General features: G+C 55.5%; 1 protein-coding gene across 13 annotated transcripts in view; it reads right to left on the bottom strand.

The window, feature by feature from the left end:
- ABLIM3 (actin binding LIM protein family member 3) overlaps positions 1 to 3,896 on the bottom strand; it is a 55,954-nt gene extending 52,058 nt beyond the window's left edge. For 11 of the 13 annotated variants that reach the window (XM_040604643.1, XM_040604646.1, XM_040604645.1 and 8 more), the window contains exon 1: positions 3,403 to 3,896. In XM_040604643.1, coding sequence (XP_040460577.1) covers positions 3,403 to 3,415 — 13 coding nt within the window. In that variant the 5' untranslated portion in view covers positions 3,416 to 3,896. The remainder of the gene's footprint in view (positions 1 to 3,402) is intronic. The other 2 variants (XM_040604652.1, XM_040604654.1) reach the window with 1 other exon arrangement.
- Positions 3,897 to 15,102: the final 11,206 nt, after the last annotated feature.

Raw genomic sequence — 15,102 nt, 5'->3', positions numbered from 1 at the left:
TCACATTAAACTCCCCGCACCAGGCCAGTTTGAGGGAGAGGTTGAGTGCAGAACATAGATTTCAGGGGTGATTTTAAGGGATGTTCTCTTGGGCAAGGGTTTGTACTACAGGATCCAGCTTCAATGGAAATGCAGAGCAGCACTGATAGACCTGTTTATGAATTATGAATCCACGTGCAACCAATTAGCAGTGCTAACCAGTGGGAGGTATAAATAGTATAGCTAATGTAAATATCAACACTCCGCCCTCCAAATGCTTGCTGCACACCTGGTAAGCCCAGGACAGGCCACCTTCCTGGCCAGCACAGCCCTTGCACCCTCAGGGCCACCTGGTCTGCTCTGCAGCCTCAGGATATGAGTTCACACCCAAAAAATCAAGGGCCTCTTCCTCTTCACCTTAAAAGCAAGATTTCCATATGGCTTTGCCTTCCCTGCATCACGTGATATGACAACATGGGACCTCCAACCCTGGGACCCATACCAGGGTGAAAAGCAAACCCTTGTTCCCTTAACAAGGGCAGGTGACTGGCATGCTGTGCACAAAGCATCTTCGGAGATACACCCATACAGCCCAGCAAATCCTGCACGGAGCTCCCCAGAGGCCTCACAGTTTTTCACAACCACGCGGCTTGAGGACAGCTGTGGACACAGCACCAGGCTTCCTGACTCACATCAGCTTCAGACAGGACAGAAGTGTTATCAAAATGCACCAAGTAAAATGGAAAAAATGTAGGAATTCACAGATTGGATGGTGGCATTTTATCCTCAGCTGTCCTCACTGGTTTGCCAGTCCCAAAATTTGGTCCTGCAGCCGCAGGTACACCTGTGTGTCATCACCCCGTGCACACTTAGCTTCATCACCCATCATCCTCTTCCTGCACCTCCCTCTCATATCTGCACAGCTAGGGTCCTGTGCACCAGGACAGAGACCAGAATGGGCAGGTTGGAGTACAACTGAGCCTGCTGGCTTGATCCTACCACATCCAATAACTCAGCCACTACAGGAACTAGGGAAGAATAAAACAAACCAAAAAAAAAAAAAATCAATGCAGAGATCAGCAGAGCTGGCCATGCCTGGGAGGCTGAGCCTCAAGCAGGGTTGGGAAGCCTCTGACCAACAAGTAGCACTGAGCTCCCCTGAGCCACTGGCCACTAGCAAAAGGCTGCAAAAGCCATTGCAGGTCACTGCCAGGTAGCATCAGTAGAGCAACATAAGAGATGGCACAGAGGGCCCTGACACAAGGCTCCTGGGCTCCTTTTTTGCCTTGCAGGCATGCAAACCTGAAGGGTACAGGTTGGGTAGAGATGCACTGAGCTGGGTGAGGCAGCAGCAAGAGGGGAAACAGTTTCTGGCAACATTCACACCAGTCATAGAACATGCTGACAGAAGAGAGTGCCCCACACCCCATGCCTTGCTTACAGAACCAGCTGGGAGAGGAATCATGCCATTGCTAAGAACAGACGTGAGCCAGCATTGGCTATGACAAACCCTGCTTTGAGCCCCTCAGCTACTGGGAATAAGTCTGGAAGCCTAACAGGGTAGGATCTGCTGCCTTGCAGGGTCTGCCCAGCCCTGGTAGCAGCTGTGGTCCCTTTGGGACCCCAAGTAACCAACCTATAGCACAGGAAGTAATCAGCAGATATTACAAAGTTCCCAAACCTTTACTAAAACACACAACTACTTAGTAATGGCAATATTTAGGCAAAGATTGCCGAGCCATCCAAAGGGCTAGGCGAGCGCTGTGGTGGCAGCCTGCTGCTGGCAAATCCAGAAGCCGAGGCAAGGCTGAGTGATGCGCCCAAGGTCTGAGCAAGGCAGTGGCAGAAGGAGGAGCACCTCCCAAGAGACTGCCAGCTGTGCACTCGCTGCCTGCCCAGTGGCCTCCTCCTGTGAGTCATGTCAGAGCAACAGGCAGGCAGCACGTTTGGGTCTGCTGGCACCAATCTGTGTGTGGGAGGACCCAATAAAGGAGTTTTGCGGTGCAATCAGATAGTTCTAACACACCAGTCCCATAAACAACCCTTATCGCTATCAGCAGCCAGCCTAGCTATTGAGAGCTGGAAAGGAATCCCAAAAGGAACAAACACGCATTTGTCAAAACTGGCTTAGAGGAAGCTAAGTCCCACCTGACCGCTGTGATCACTGACCCCAGCGAGCACCGTGCGCCATCCCAGCCCTCTGCACCAGACCCAAGCTCATCACCCAGAGAGGCTGAGGGAGGCCCCTTTGTTACCAGGCATCCAGCAGGCTCAGAAAGAATCAGTCCCTATTGTTTCCTACCTGGGCACCACCAGCTCTGCACCCTCGGGAAGGGGGCTAGCTCCTGTCCCAGGTGTGGCTCGTGCAGAGGGCACCTGGAAAGTTTTCTTGCCTCTGACACAGCCCAACAGAGCTGGAATCACCTGTTCTGTTGCTTTGCAGCATGCCAAGGCATTTTTCACAGTGTTTTGCTTGGGAACCACCCCAAGCCCTCGGATTGAGAAACCTCAACACACCAATGCAACGGAGAAGTCATTTCTCTTTCTGCCTGGGGGAGTCCTCCTTTCTTCACAAAGCCTCTAGGACCTACAGGAGGGAGGGCAACTTATTCCAGGAGGAAGACCTTCAGATGGCCATCAGCGTTAACTCTGGGGGCCCACCACTTTTAAAGGAATGGATCAAAACTGTGCTAGCAAGGTGGGTACAGCCATCACACATCAGATCAGTGAGGAAAGAAAAACTGATTGTCACTTAATCAACCCTGATCAATTTTTCCAGACTCTGCAACAAGGACACAAAACCAGAAGTAACCAGACTAGTACCAGGTGCCAGTTCTCATCCTATGCAGCACATTTCCAAGCTCTGCTTCTTTAGAAATTCATACACAGCACATTGAGTGCCTCTGTCCCTGTCTCTCTCACACAACAGAAACACGCACATCCCCAGCTGCAAAAGGTACACGTCTTTCAGGATTACACCTGTGCTTTGCTCAGGTCCCTGGTTTCTGGGTCTCTCCTTACCCTGCCCCTCCTCCCCATTGGCTGTTGCCCCCATGTCCATTTATATGTAGGCAGCAGCATCAGCAAGTGAGCCTGCTGCCTGTCAAGAGTGCTCCAGACTCCTCACCATGTTGCATATCGACATTTTAGTCCATGATCTGCCCTCCAAGCCCCAGAAATACAAGCCAAGAAAAGTACTCGGTGGAGATAAGCACCATGGCTTAGCTCACATGAAATAAGGGTGCCAGCAAAGCCAGACCCTGTCAGAAAGCAAAAGGCAGGCAGGAAAATAACAATAAAACCCCCAAAACATCCCATTAGGCTCATCAGCCCTGTCGTGACATTTTCTTTCCAATTCTTCCAGCCAGTCAGTGCCATACCAGCCCCAACCCCAAAGCATAGGCAAGGGAAAGCCGTACTTACTGCTAGTGCTCATCTTGCCGGTCCTCCTCCGTCCTCCTCATTCAACAAAGGGGGCAAAGATGCTCTTTAAATCCTTTTTCTTCCACTCCCCCGTCAGCGGGAGGAGGCTGCCTCTCCCTTTCCTAGGAAAAATATTTCGGTGCGATCCGCCAGCTAACGCATCCCCAGGCAGCTCCGCGACCCAGCACGGCTGCCTCCGTGGCCGCCGCTGCGCTCCCTGCCGAGCGGCCGGATGGCAAGGTCAAGGGTGTCGGCGGCGGGGAGGGGGCGACGCGAGGCGGGGGACGCCCGGGACCGGCCCGGGGGAGGGTCCCAGCCGCGCCGTACCGGGCGAGGCGCTGCCATGCACTGCGGAGCGCGGCCGCGGCCGCTCCTCTTATAGCGGGGTGTGGAGCCGCGGCGGGGGCCGCGCAGCGCCGCGCAGCGCCGCTCCCCGCCCGCCCCGCCCCACGGCGCAGCCCGCGGACGGACGGACGGACGGAGCGGCGGGCGGACCGACGGGCGGGCGGCAGCGCCGGGCGGGGCAGCGCGGAGCGGAGCGGCGCGGGGGGCGGCGGCGGCCCGGCCCCGGGGGGCGGCTGCGGGACACGCCGGCTCGGCACCGCCGCCATCTGCTGGGCACCGCCTGCCCGCTGCCCTGCCCTGCCTGCAGTGCTGCCCTGCTCTGCCTGCCCGCTGCCCTGCCCTGCCTGCAGTGCTGCCCTGCCCTGCCTGCCCGCTGCCCTGCCTGCAGTGCTGCCCTGCCCTGCCTGCCCGCTGCCCTGCCCTGCCTGCAGTGCTGCCCTGCCCTGCCTGCCCGCTGCCCTGCCCTGCCTGCAGTGCTGCCCTGCCCTGCCTGCCCGCTGCCCTGCCTGCAGTGCTGCCCTGCCCTGCCTGCCCGCTGCCCTGCCCTGCCTGCAGTGCTGCCCTGCCCTGCCTGCCCGCTGCCCTGCCCTGCCTGCAGTGCTGCCCTGCCCTGCCTGCCCGCTGCCCTGCTCTGCCTGCCCTGCCTGCAGTGCTGCCCTGCTCTGCCTGCCCGCTGCCCTGCCTGCCCGCTGCCCGGCCCTGCCTGCCCTGCCTGCAGTGCTGCCCTGCTCTGCCTGCCCGCTGCCCTGCCCTGCCTGCAGTGCTGCCCTGCCTGCCCTGCCCGCTGCCCTGCCCTGCCTGCCCTGCCTGCAGTGCTGCCCTGCCTGCCCTGCCCACTGCCCTGCCTGCAGTGCTGCCCTGCCCTGCCCTGCCTGCCCGCTGCCCTGCCCTGCCTGCCCGCTGCCCTGCCCTGCCTGCAGTGCTGCCCTGCCTGCCCTGCCCGCTGCCCTGCCCTGCCTGCCCTGCCTGCAGTGCTGCCCTGCCCTGCCTGCCCGCTGCCCTGCCCTGCCTGCAGTGCTGCCCGCTGCTGGCCCTGCTTCCTCTTCTGCCCTGCCTGCAGTGCTGCCTGCCATCTAGCCCTGCCTGCTGCCCTGCCCTGCCTGCAGTTCTGCCAGTGGTCTGGCTCTGCCCACTGTGCTGCCTGTGGTCCAGTCCTGCCTGCTGCGCTGCCCTGCCTGCATTCCCGCCCGTGGTCCATCCCTGTCTGCTGCCCTGCCCTTCTTTCTAGCCTGCCTTCAACCCTGCACGCTGCCCTGCCTGGTGGCCAACCAGCTGCCCTGCCTGTGGCTCTGCCTGCGGCTCCGGGGCCTCCGGACTGGTCCCTCCTCACCTGGGACACCCCTCCCCCCACAGGCCCCACGGGGCTCCCCCCCCAGCATGGCGCTGCCAGCTGCCAGTCCCATGCTGCTCACTCATGGGCTTGGCCCGGTGGTGGCTGAGCATGCAAAGAAACGTCCCAGGACAGAGGCATTTAGCAATTGATGCTAAAACTGGATTTCCTCTTGTGCCAAGGTTCCCGTCCAGCAGCTGTCCAGGCTGCCTGCCCCAGCTGTCCTGGCAGTCCCATGCCAGGAGCAAGGAGGGGCTGTGGGTGTCTGCACGGCACCTGGCTGTAGGATGGAGAAGGGGGGCTCTTCCCATGCGACGAGCTAGCAGCCTTCTCTGCTAGCAGCACATCAGGATTCCTGGAAGGGCTTCAAAGCCATTAGATCATTGTTTTGTTTGTGAGATGCTATTTATCAGAATAAAGCCTCACCCAGTGGAGCTGCTCCCAGGATGTGAGCAGAGACAGGGCTGTGCCCACCCTGCCTGCGGAGCCCCCGAGAAGCTGCACTGCGATTCAAAGAGGCAAGCTACAATCGTGCCGCTAATGAAAGGGGTTTTTCATGTAGCGTGACAGGCGCCGCATCTCTCCCGCTCCTGGGGCTGGAGCACTGCTCAGAGAGGGCCTTTTGCTTTCCCTTTCTCTTGCTGTTTTTTTTTTGCAGCAGCAGATGTTTGCGGTGACATGACAAGACAGGTAGCAGGTCGTGTGAGCTACGCCTGCGCTGCCGGTGATACAGCCAGCTCGCTGCAAGCCCTGCTGCCTGTCCCCTTTGGCTCTGTCCCCTTCCCAGAGGCAGTGGGTGTGTGTGAACAGCAGGGCTGGAGGGAACAGGCAAGCAGAGAGCAGTGCTGCTGATACGGCTCAGCAGGATGGCTCGGGCTGTCCCGTGGTGCTAATTTGGGGCCCTTTGTGAAGTTTCCCTGTGCATGACAAGTGCCCAGGTGTCCCCTCCTCAAGGAAGAACGCAGGACCCCAATCGCAGCTAGGCTCACACCCATCGTATCAATAATGTCCATTTGGGGAGTCAATAAAGCAGACATGATGTGAGCTGGTCCCCACGGTTCAGCGAGCTAATTAAGCTTCTTCCGCTGACCTGGTTTCCAAATCTTGTTAACTTGCTGCCTTCAGAGCAACTTGAAATTTCCAGCACAGACAGGCTGGGATTGCAGAGGGCTGCAGAGGAGGACAGGGTGCTTTGGCGGAGCTCAGGGGGCACCAGTGCAGAACCTCTTCGCCTTGGTCCCCTCCCAGCAGGGTGGTGCTGGCATGGCAGATCTGTGCCGTGGGGAAGGGAGAGGGGGTGCTGCCAGTAGGGAGGTGGGCAGGGCATCAGGTGCCCCCTGCCATGGGATTTTTGGGTTTTGGCAGCGGTGAGCTGACAGCAGGGAGCTCTACCTCTTGTCACCTCCCTGCCTCAGCCAGCAGCTACTGCACAGGGGCCTGACCCCAGCCAGGCTGCAGCAAGGGCCCGTGGTGCAGGGTGCTGCTCGGAGCCCCTCACCATCAGCGCTGCCCAGGGTGTTTTGGAAATCCCATTTCCTTTTCTTTGACTGAGGAAACTGGCTGCAAAAGCTGTCACAAAAGGATGTTAGGGATGCCTGAGACAAGAAGTCAGAAATGAGGAAATGTCAAGATGTTAACGCAGCCTCCTTTCATCCCTTTGTGCCTGTGCATTGCAACACGGTCTTTCACAGCAATTATTAGATGCGTGTTTTTCCCATAAGGCGCCTGCCTCATTCGGTACCCAGCATGTGCCACGTAGCTCAGGCTGTGCAGAGGAAGCTGCTGCCTTCAGGACCCTGCACCGTTCAGTGAAAAGGGACACGGCACTGGTGAGGGTAAGAGGCTCGACAGAAGAGTGCTAATTTAATTTGATTTTACTGTCAGCTTCCCTGGACACTGGGTTTCTTCTCTCTGCCTCCACGCCTTTGTGAGATGCTAAGAGAGTGACCTGAACCAAACTTTCCTCACCTGGTTGATAACTGTCTTTCTTCTTTCCCCAACACTGGCTCATCATTGAGAGAGCTGGAAGTTGGTGGCTGCATGTGGAACCATCAGGAGCTGGGCTCGAAATGTATCTTGTGCTATACCAGCACTAGGAACTTGGAGATGCCAGGCTCACTGCCTCTCTCACCAGTGGCTCGGGAAGCCACCAAGCACATATTTCTGTGTGAGGCTGCACTCAGCCACTGTCCCTGGGAAGGTCCTCAAGGCTGGAGGGGCAGGTCCCATCCCGCTTCTGCAGAGTGGGATGCCTGGGGAAAAGCCCAGGGAAGGGGATCCCTCCTCATTCCTGAGTGACTTGGGGACCAGGTGAGGAATGGAGAGGCTGCAAGGGGAATATCAGATAGCAGGTCCCAAAGCCAGCAGAAAGGATTAGGAGAGGTCAGAGAGCTACAAGATCATATAAGCATATCTGTCCCCAAAGCACCAGGGGGAATGGTTCAGCAGCAGCCTTAGCTCTGGCATTTCTGGTTTATTTGAAGCCATAACATCCCTTTCAGCACCCCTAGGTACAGACATATGCATACATACGTGTTTACAAACACGCACACATACAGTCACATGGAACAGTTTTCAGAGGTCTCTCTGTAGGAGCCCCAGGCCTTCCACCTGCTTTCTTTCCCCTTCAACTGGTAGTCATCCTGGTGAACAGCCTTCACTGCTGGGCCCTGTGAGTCACAGTTTCAGGAGGAGTGGAAATGCCTTGGCCAGAGATCCCAGCTGCAGCCCTTGCTCCAGAGTGCCGTAGCACAAGTGTGTCTGTGTGTCCCAGGGGCACCAGCTGGCCAAACCCACCCCTGCCAACACGAGCTCCTGGCAGACGTGCCTGCATGTGTGCTGGCAGCAAAAGGCTCTCCTTTCTTAGCGAGAAGATTTAAGTCCAAACAACAGCAGCGAGATGCCTGTGGGGACCCCAGCACAGCACAGCCCGCTGCCTCGCACGAAGCACTGGGCAGGCTGCAGAGAAGCAGGACTCTGACTCATCGGAAGCTGGTGACATTTTCCAAAAAAAGCCTGTAAGTCCAGGGCTGCAATGTTCCCAAAAGGCAGCAGAGAAGCCTAAGGGGTCTGGAGACCCCATTATACCACAGCACATGGTCTGCGTCATGGGGTGGAGGAAATTCCGCCTTGCTGGACAGTTCCCCACCCATTTTTCTCTTGTCCCCTGCTTCCCCTGTGAGGTGGGATCTGGCAGAAGTGAAGTCAGGAGTGGTCAGATGTTGCTGCCTGCTGCCCCACTGCAAAGCCCGACTCACTCTTCCAGTGATGACAGAATTACTTTTCAGATGATGGAGATAGTCCCTTTACTTTGGGAGTGCCTGGAAAAGAGCAACTGGGACCAGAGCAGTGAACTGGGCAGTGGGTGTTTTAAGAGGGGGCTATGGTGGGACCTGACGGCGCAGCTGGTGCCTTAGCCCGCGCAGGACCCCGCTCCTGTTCCTCAGTCCCAGCAACCACCAAGTCATTCACCAGTGTTTGGCTGTCTTCCAGTTTACACAGGAGCACAACAGCACTTCCCAGCAATTCCCTGTGTCGGCAGGAGGAGACACAGACAGGCAGAGGCAGATGTTCCTCAGGCTGCCTGCATTAAAGCGATAATCAAATGATAGATTATTTTGAAGCAAACTCACATTTTCAGTCATTAATTTTAGTGCTGTGCAAATAGTTTCAGCAGAAAATAAATATCCACAGTGGAGAATGGTTGTGAAGCTGGATCTGCTTCAGGCGGAGCTGGTGTGCATCGTAGCCCAGCTGTAACCTGGAACCATCCTGCAAAGCCAGGCAGGAATGCCTGCGCCATGCACGGGAGAAGCTACAGGTCCTCTGGCATTATCCATCTCATTACCACAGGGACTGAGTCCCTAGGTCAAGTGAAACAAATGTTCCCAAATCAAAAGCAGATGAATGAAAACAAGTGCCGCAGAACCTCTAGAGTGACTCGTCCTGCATGTCAGGAGTGCTGGGCCTTCTCCTCCCTGCCTGAAAGATCAGGACACCCGGAGACGAGAGGTGCTGCATGACCTGCCTAAGGGAGGAGTAATGGCAAAGGCCTTAGGACATGGGAAACCAGTGTTTGTCCTAAAACCTGCCAGAATCTTTCACTCCCTAGCCCTTCAGGAGAGCTGATGTCCCTGTGCAGACCTCTGCCACAGCAGCGTGCTGAAAAAGCCAACGAGCACGCTGTTGTGGCCCGCAGCCAGGCTGGGGTTCCCGGGCAATATCAGGGCTTATTGCCTGAGATCAGGCATCTCCGGGCTGCTGCGTCTCGCCCGCTGTGTGTAGCTGAGCTGGTGTACACCATGCTGGTGCAGCCCTGCTCCCGGCCCCGCTGCAGGGTGAGCAGGGACCCTCCGGGGACAGCTGCCCGGCAAAGCCTGGCTGGCGGCTCCTGCCAAGCAGCATCAGCAAAGCAATGCAAAGGGAGATTTATACCAGCTGCAGCTCTGGCCCCCGAGGTACCTGACCTGCTTTCCCATTGCCAACTATGTTTCAACCCATTAAAGGTCATCGGAAGTTGGGTTTATTTTTAGTTTTCCCTTTTAAGTTGCCCTGAAGCAGTGAAGACTGATGGAAGGAAGAAACATCCTCCCTCCCATCAGCTGTTAGGGCAGGATCCCGAGATGTTGTTAATGGACAGCCTTGGCCGTCACGAGCTGCCTGTGAGAAGCCCAGCCCTTGGACCTCTCTGCTCGTGGAAGCTGGCTGGCACACCTCCCGTCTTCCCAGAGCTCCTCAGGGAGCACCACCTTCTCAGAAAGAGCAACGTCGCCTTGGCAAATGCTGCTTCTTACTTATTGCTGGAGTGCTGTTATCACGACAATTTGTTTTTCCTTTTCTTCCTCATATTGTTTCATGGGGAAACAGAATCAGGGAGATTCCAGGAGAATCTGGGGGATCTTCAGGCTGGAGCATGGCATTCCTCGCTCTGGGGGCTGGCAGCAAACCTCAGACCAGGTCTCCAGACCGTGCTGCCTGTGCAGTTCAGGAGACCAAGCAACATCATTAAGAAAAGATAATTTCTTTTTACACTTCTAAGCATATGAAATACCACACAATGGCTAGCCCCGGGAAAGCAGCGGGTTATCTCTTTTCTAGGAAATCTCACTTCTCTTTTTTACCTTGGTCTAAAAATGGAATGCAGACACTTAAAATAAATTCCCAGAGAACAAAACTGAGGAAACACAATGGGATTTGAATCAAAGTGTTTGGATTAATTAGCTTAAACTGAAAGCTTTCATTCTGATTTCAATCTTGGCTTTATATTCAAAAAATTAAAGCAGCAAAGCTTTGTAAGTTGAAAAATCAAAATGTTCCACTCTGAAAATATCAAAACAAGATGCTTAGCCTCACTGAGTTGCTTTGTTGCTTTCTAAAAGGAAATGGCATGAAGACCAACACCTTTACAAACAGCTTGGATCATTAAAATCTTAAAAAAAACCAACCCTGGATCAGCATAAGCAATTAATATCTTCATCAATATTTACCTTTTTCTTCCAGAGGAAAGTCCAAAAATACTGATTTTTTCCAGATTATGAAAAGATTTCTTTAAATATGTTCCCTTTACTGTATGGTTAAGCTTGAGCTTGAGCTGTGTGAATTAGATGGGATGGTTTGTATGACTCGTCTTTGCTCAGGCTCCGTGGTGGGCACTGCTTGTATCAGCACTTGCTGGGCTGGCGGTAGCGAAAGCAGTGCTGGATTTGCTTTTTGGTGCTATATGTGCAGGAGATGGCTATTCAGCCCCTTGCAACTCACATCGCAGATGTTGGAGGAAAAGGCATAAGGAGGTTGGGTTGTTATTCATGTTTGTAGTCTAAAAATGAACAAAATGTGTTTTCACGACCATTTTCCTACTGTGAGTGAAATTGAAAAATGAAAAACTGGAGATCTGGGGGGTTGTGCTCACTTTGTCATTTTTTGTTCTTCCCCACCCTGTTCATTTCTGTTTCATGGCAAAATAGGAACAGGGTAAAAGAAGAGGCAGGGGAGAATAATAAAGGGAAAGAGAGACTAGAAGGGAGAAATACAGGAAAACTGAGAAGTTAAAATGAAATATTTTGAAAGTTCAATTTTCTAGAGGTATTTCCAAGTGAAACACATTTCTTTTGGAAACCTCTCCAAGGAGAACAACTTTGACATTTTGAGCACTTTTTCCTTCTGATTTTCAGTCAGCTCTATTCAAGGCAGCACCTGAACGAGCCGTGGCTGCACATCCCTGGCAGGGTTTGCTCAGCGTGTTACCTTACCCGTAGCGTCTTTAACACAGAGACAATAAAATCACTGCTGGAAATGAGTGTGGCTTCACTGAGTGCTCGTTAGTGTGGTGCACAGAGGCTGGCTTTCGCGTGTCACCAACTGGTGGTTCCCAGCTGGGTGCTCACAGCAGTCCCTTGCAGATGGACTCTAGAGAGTCACCTTCCCTGGAGATGACCTGGCTGGTTGCACTCATGTCCCTGCTGAGCCTGGCGTTGCTGCACGGAATGCTGGTCCCGTATTTTTGAGCCTTCCCTTGTTTTTCCTCGCAAGCCCAGTTCTGCAGTCCCAGAGCGCTTGCCCCATTCTGGGGTTATTTCCCTACCCTGTGGTCCATCCTGTGGACCAGGTGCAGCTGCGGATGCTTGGGGGCCGTGGGCAGCAGGGCTGGGACCTGGCTCCAAAACTGTTTTTGCAATTTTGCAAAACGGTGTGGGGAGCAAGGTGCTGCTGGCGTGGTAGTTGCTGCCATCTAATGGCTCTGACAATTAATAAGCAGTATGGGGAGAGCCTGACTGCACTCTGCATCCCGGCTGGCTTGGTAGCTATCAGCTAATGGGCTCCCCCACGGGGCTGCAGGGCTGCTGTGGGGCGCGCTGGGCCTGAGCAGCAGTGCAATGTCCTTTAGGGTGACACTGGGCACAGAGAGGAAGGCAGAGGTTGGGCATTGCTATTTCAAAGCCTAGGACAAGTTCCTTAGAGGTGATGCTTGCTGGTGCCAGCAGCTCTGCCCTACCTGGGGGAGGTCAAATGCACTGTCACACCCTGCCACCTACAAACTCATGGAAGCAGCAGGATCTGCATACTGAAGGGCTGCATCCTAAACTCCCCTCGGGAAATGAATGGGAATCTCCCAGTAGCCAAGAGCACCCCTCAGCCAACTGCCCATTTCATGGCGGGGAGCTGGGCAATGCAACAAGTCCCAAGTGGGGTTGCGCTCCCAGCACCAGCTGTGCCTCGTGCTGTATGTCCTGGATGGCAGAACCCCAGCCTCCCAGATGGAGACACCCACTTCCCAGATGGCAGAACCCCAGTGCACTCACACGTCTCCGCTCCGCCAGCAAGGGTGGCTTGGTGCTGGCTGTGGTGCCCTGACAAGGGCCCTGCACACGCACCTGGGGTAGAAAAGCAGCTGCCTGGCTTGTGCCTCGCTGCCAGCAGCTCCCAGACCAGCCTGCAACTTGTAGGAAAGTAGCTCAGATTCACCTCTCTGGAGCATGTTGCCCTGATGCAATGGTTTTCTGAACATCTTCACAAAGAAAGGCACAGTGCCACCTTTTTTCAGATGGGAATAGCACAGACTCTGGACTTAGCAAAAGCTCCCCAGCATGCAGGGAACACATCAGAGACATCATCCTCTGCTACCCCACGGGAAAACCTGTCCAGCACATAGAAGGCCACAGTGCAAAGGCTGACATGGCTGCTTGCACATAGCTGTGTCCAGCCAGTGCTTTCCTTGTGTCCCTCTGGCTGGTGAGCAGCCTCCTCACCTGGGCCAGCAGAGAGGAGCCCCTTCAGGTCTCCAGGTCCAGAGAGGTGGGCAAGGCAGAAGGGTTCCCAGTCAGATCCTGCCTGAGCTCACCACCCCGTGTGGGCTGCAGGCATTTATCCACACCCCAGGTCCTGCCTGGCCATGCTCAGAGAGGTCTCAGTGCCCCTCTGAGGCTGGCAGCTGTCTACAAGCTACCTGCCATCAATTCTCCTGCATTATTGATAGGGTTAAGGCCATTTAATGTTCTGGCCAGTGCTGGACTGAAATAATTCCAGCCTGGGAGAAGAGCAGGGATAAGAAGCCAAGGAGAGAAGCTGTGACTGGATGGGGCAGCAGGAAGGGTGGAGCTGGGGGACCTCTTTGCAGCAGCTCTGACATCAGTCAAGAGAGATCAGGTGGCCAAGAGACAATTTTCATCACCTGGGGACCCTCTTCTGCTGTGAAGACTGGGTGGATCTGGCTGCCAGCTGTGAGTTTGTCCTTGTGGGGCTGATTCCTGGGGGGGTGGCCATCTTGGGTGGGTGCACAGCCGGACCAGGCATCATGGTAGTGGAAATGCTGAGAAAGTGGTGCTGGGGGTGAGAGGGGGCACAACAGCTGCAGGGGAGGCACTGGCTAGAGGGGTGGTGGGAAGGGATCCTCTTCTGCAGGTGACGTGGAGAGTAGCACCTACTCTACCCCAGGAGAGCCAGGGGTCTGGGACTGGGCTGCCTGGGGAGGTGGGACAAGCTGGGAACTTCAGAAGCTCAGGACAGATCTCGTGTCCCCTTGTGCCCTCCGCTGGGGCACAGGCACCCTTGCGCTGGATGGAGCTGCTGTGGGGCAGAGTCTGGCACCCCACCCCTCATCCCTGCAGCCTTGTCACAGCGCAGGCAGGAGGGACCTGACAGGAGTCAGAGGGAGCTGGGAGGAGTATCCCGAGGGCGCGTCATGGTTTCACCAGCTGTTAGCTCAGATCTCACAGAGGATGCGAGGTCTGGGCTACCTCTGCAACCTTGGAAGAAGCTGTTCTAGAGGAAGAAAGAGGTTTTCCCCAATAGTCCTGTGCCTAAAAGCTGCTGTGATGTGTGATGCTGTGGCTGTCCCGTCCCCCCTGCAGCTGTTGTTGGAGCAGGGATGGTGCTGGAAGGTGTAGCTGTAGCTCTGCCCTTGCCTGGGCGAGGATGCTTAGCAAGGCAGCTTGCTGGAGCGGTGCCTGCTGTGGGCAGGCTGGCCGAGGAAGGGATGCAATGATCAAAAGAGCTCGAAAAGGCCTTGAGAGGCAGCACTATGGGGCTGCACGCTTGTGACTGCTATTCCTGGCTGCTCTCCTACACCTTATCGCTAAGCTCTTTATAGCGAAACCGGTGCCTCTGAGACACCTGTACATGCAGTATCAGAGCAGGGCTTTCCCTGACGAGCCCAAACCTTCCTGCAAGCTGAATTGGACAAAACCCAAGATGTTTGCACAGGGCTGAACTAGAATGCTCCTCCCAGCAACACAGTGCCAGACAGGCGCTGCAGCAATCTTCAAACCCTGGAGCTCAGCTAGCTAGCTTTGGTCCTTCCTTCTTCCTTCCCATGCCTTATCTGTGGCCTCCACTTCCCTGGCTCTGTCTCAGCGCAGTCTGGAGGCTCCCCTGGGCGGTGACACCACACTGCTGCCTTTGGAGCGGTGGTAGCGTTCAGAGGGCTGCAGGCAGGAGCAGGGAGCATGCTTGGGGTTCACACCCCAATCCCAGGGAGGAGACCTCAAAGCAGCAGCCTGGGCTGCTCCTGGCACAGCTCCTGGGCGCAGGGGCAGCTGCTCTATGTGCCAAAGGGTGGTCCCAGCCTCCAGACCCTCCCAGGCACAGCCGACACACACAGTCCCTTTTCCAAGAGCACTCACTTCCTCTGCCTCTGGCTGAAAACAATGTGAGAGGAGCAGGGCTCAGCATTTCTGAAAATTAAGCGCTGAGTTCAGCTTAGTTCAGCCCCAGAGTCCACTTAACCCTTTGGTTGCAGGATGGAGCAAATTTCTGCGTGCAGGCAGCAGCTTTGGATTGCCGTGTGCAGCACAGGATGGAGAAAAGTAAGAAGGGTCTTGGAGGTGGAAGAAAAGTCTTGAGTGAGGGCCATCAGCGAAAAGAAATATCTCAAAAGCCAGCCCTGTCTGGCTGCATTTCAGTGACTTGCCACACCAGTTTTGCTGCAGAGCCATTGTGCTTCCCGTGTCCTGCAGCAGTGCATGAACCCTCTCCTTCCTGAGCTGCCCCCAGCTGCTAGCACACCAGGAAAGATGCTGTCTCAATGCCAC

This window comes from Falco naumanni, chromosome 8 (genome assembly GCF_017639655.2).
Source record: "Falco naumanni isolate bFalNau1 chromosome 8, bFalNau1.pat, whole genome shotgun sequence".
In the NCBI taxonomy this organism is placed as follows: domain Eukaryota; kingdom Metazoa; phylum Chordata; class Aves; order Falconiformes; family Falconidae; genus Falco; species Falco naumanni.
Note: the sequence above shows the minus strand (reverse complement) of the source record. Positions and strands in the feature narration are given on the sequence as shown.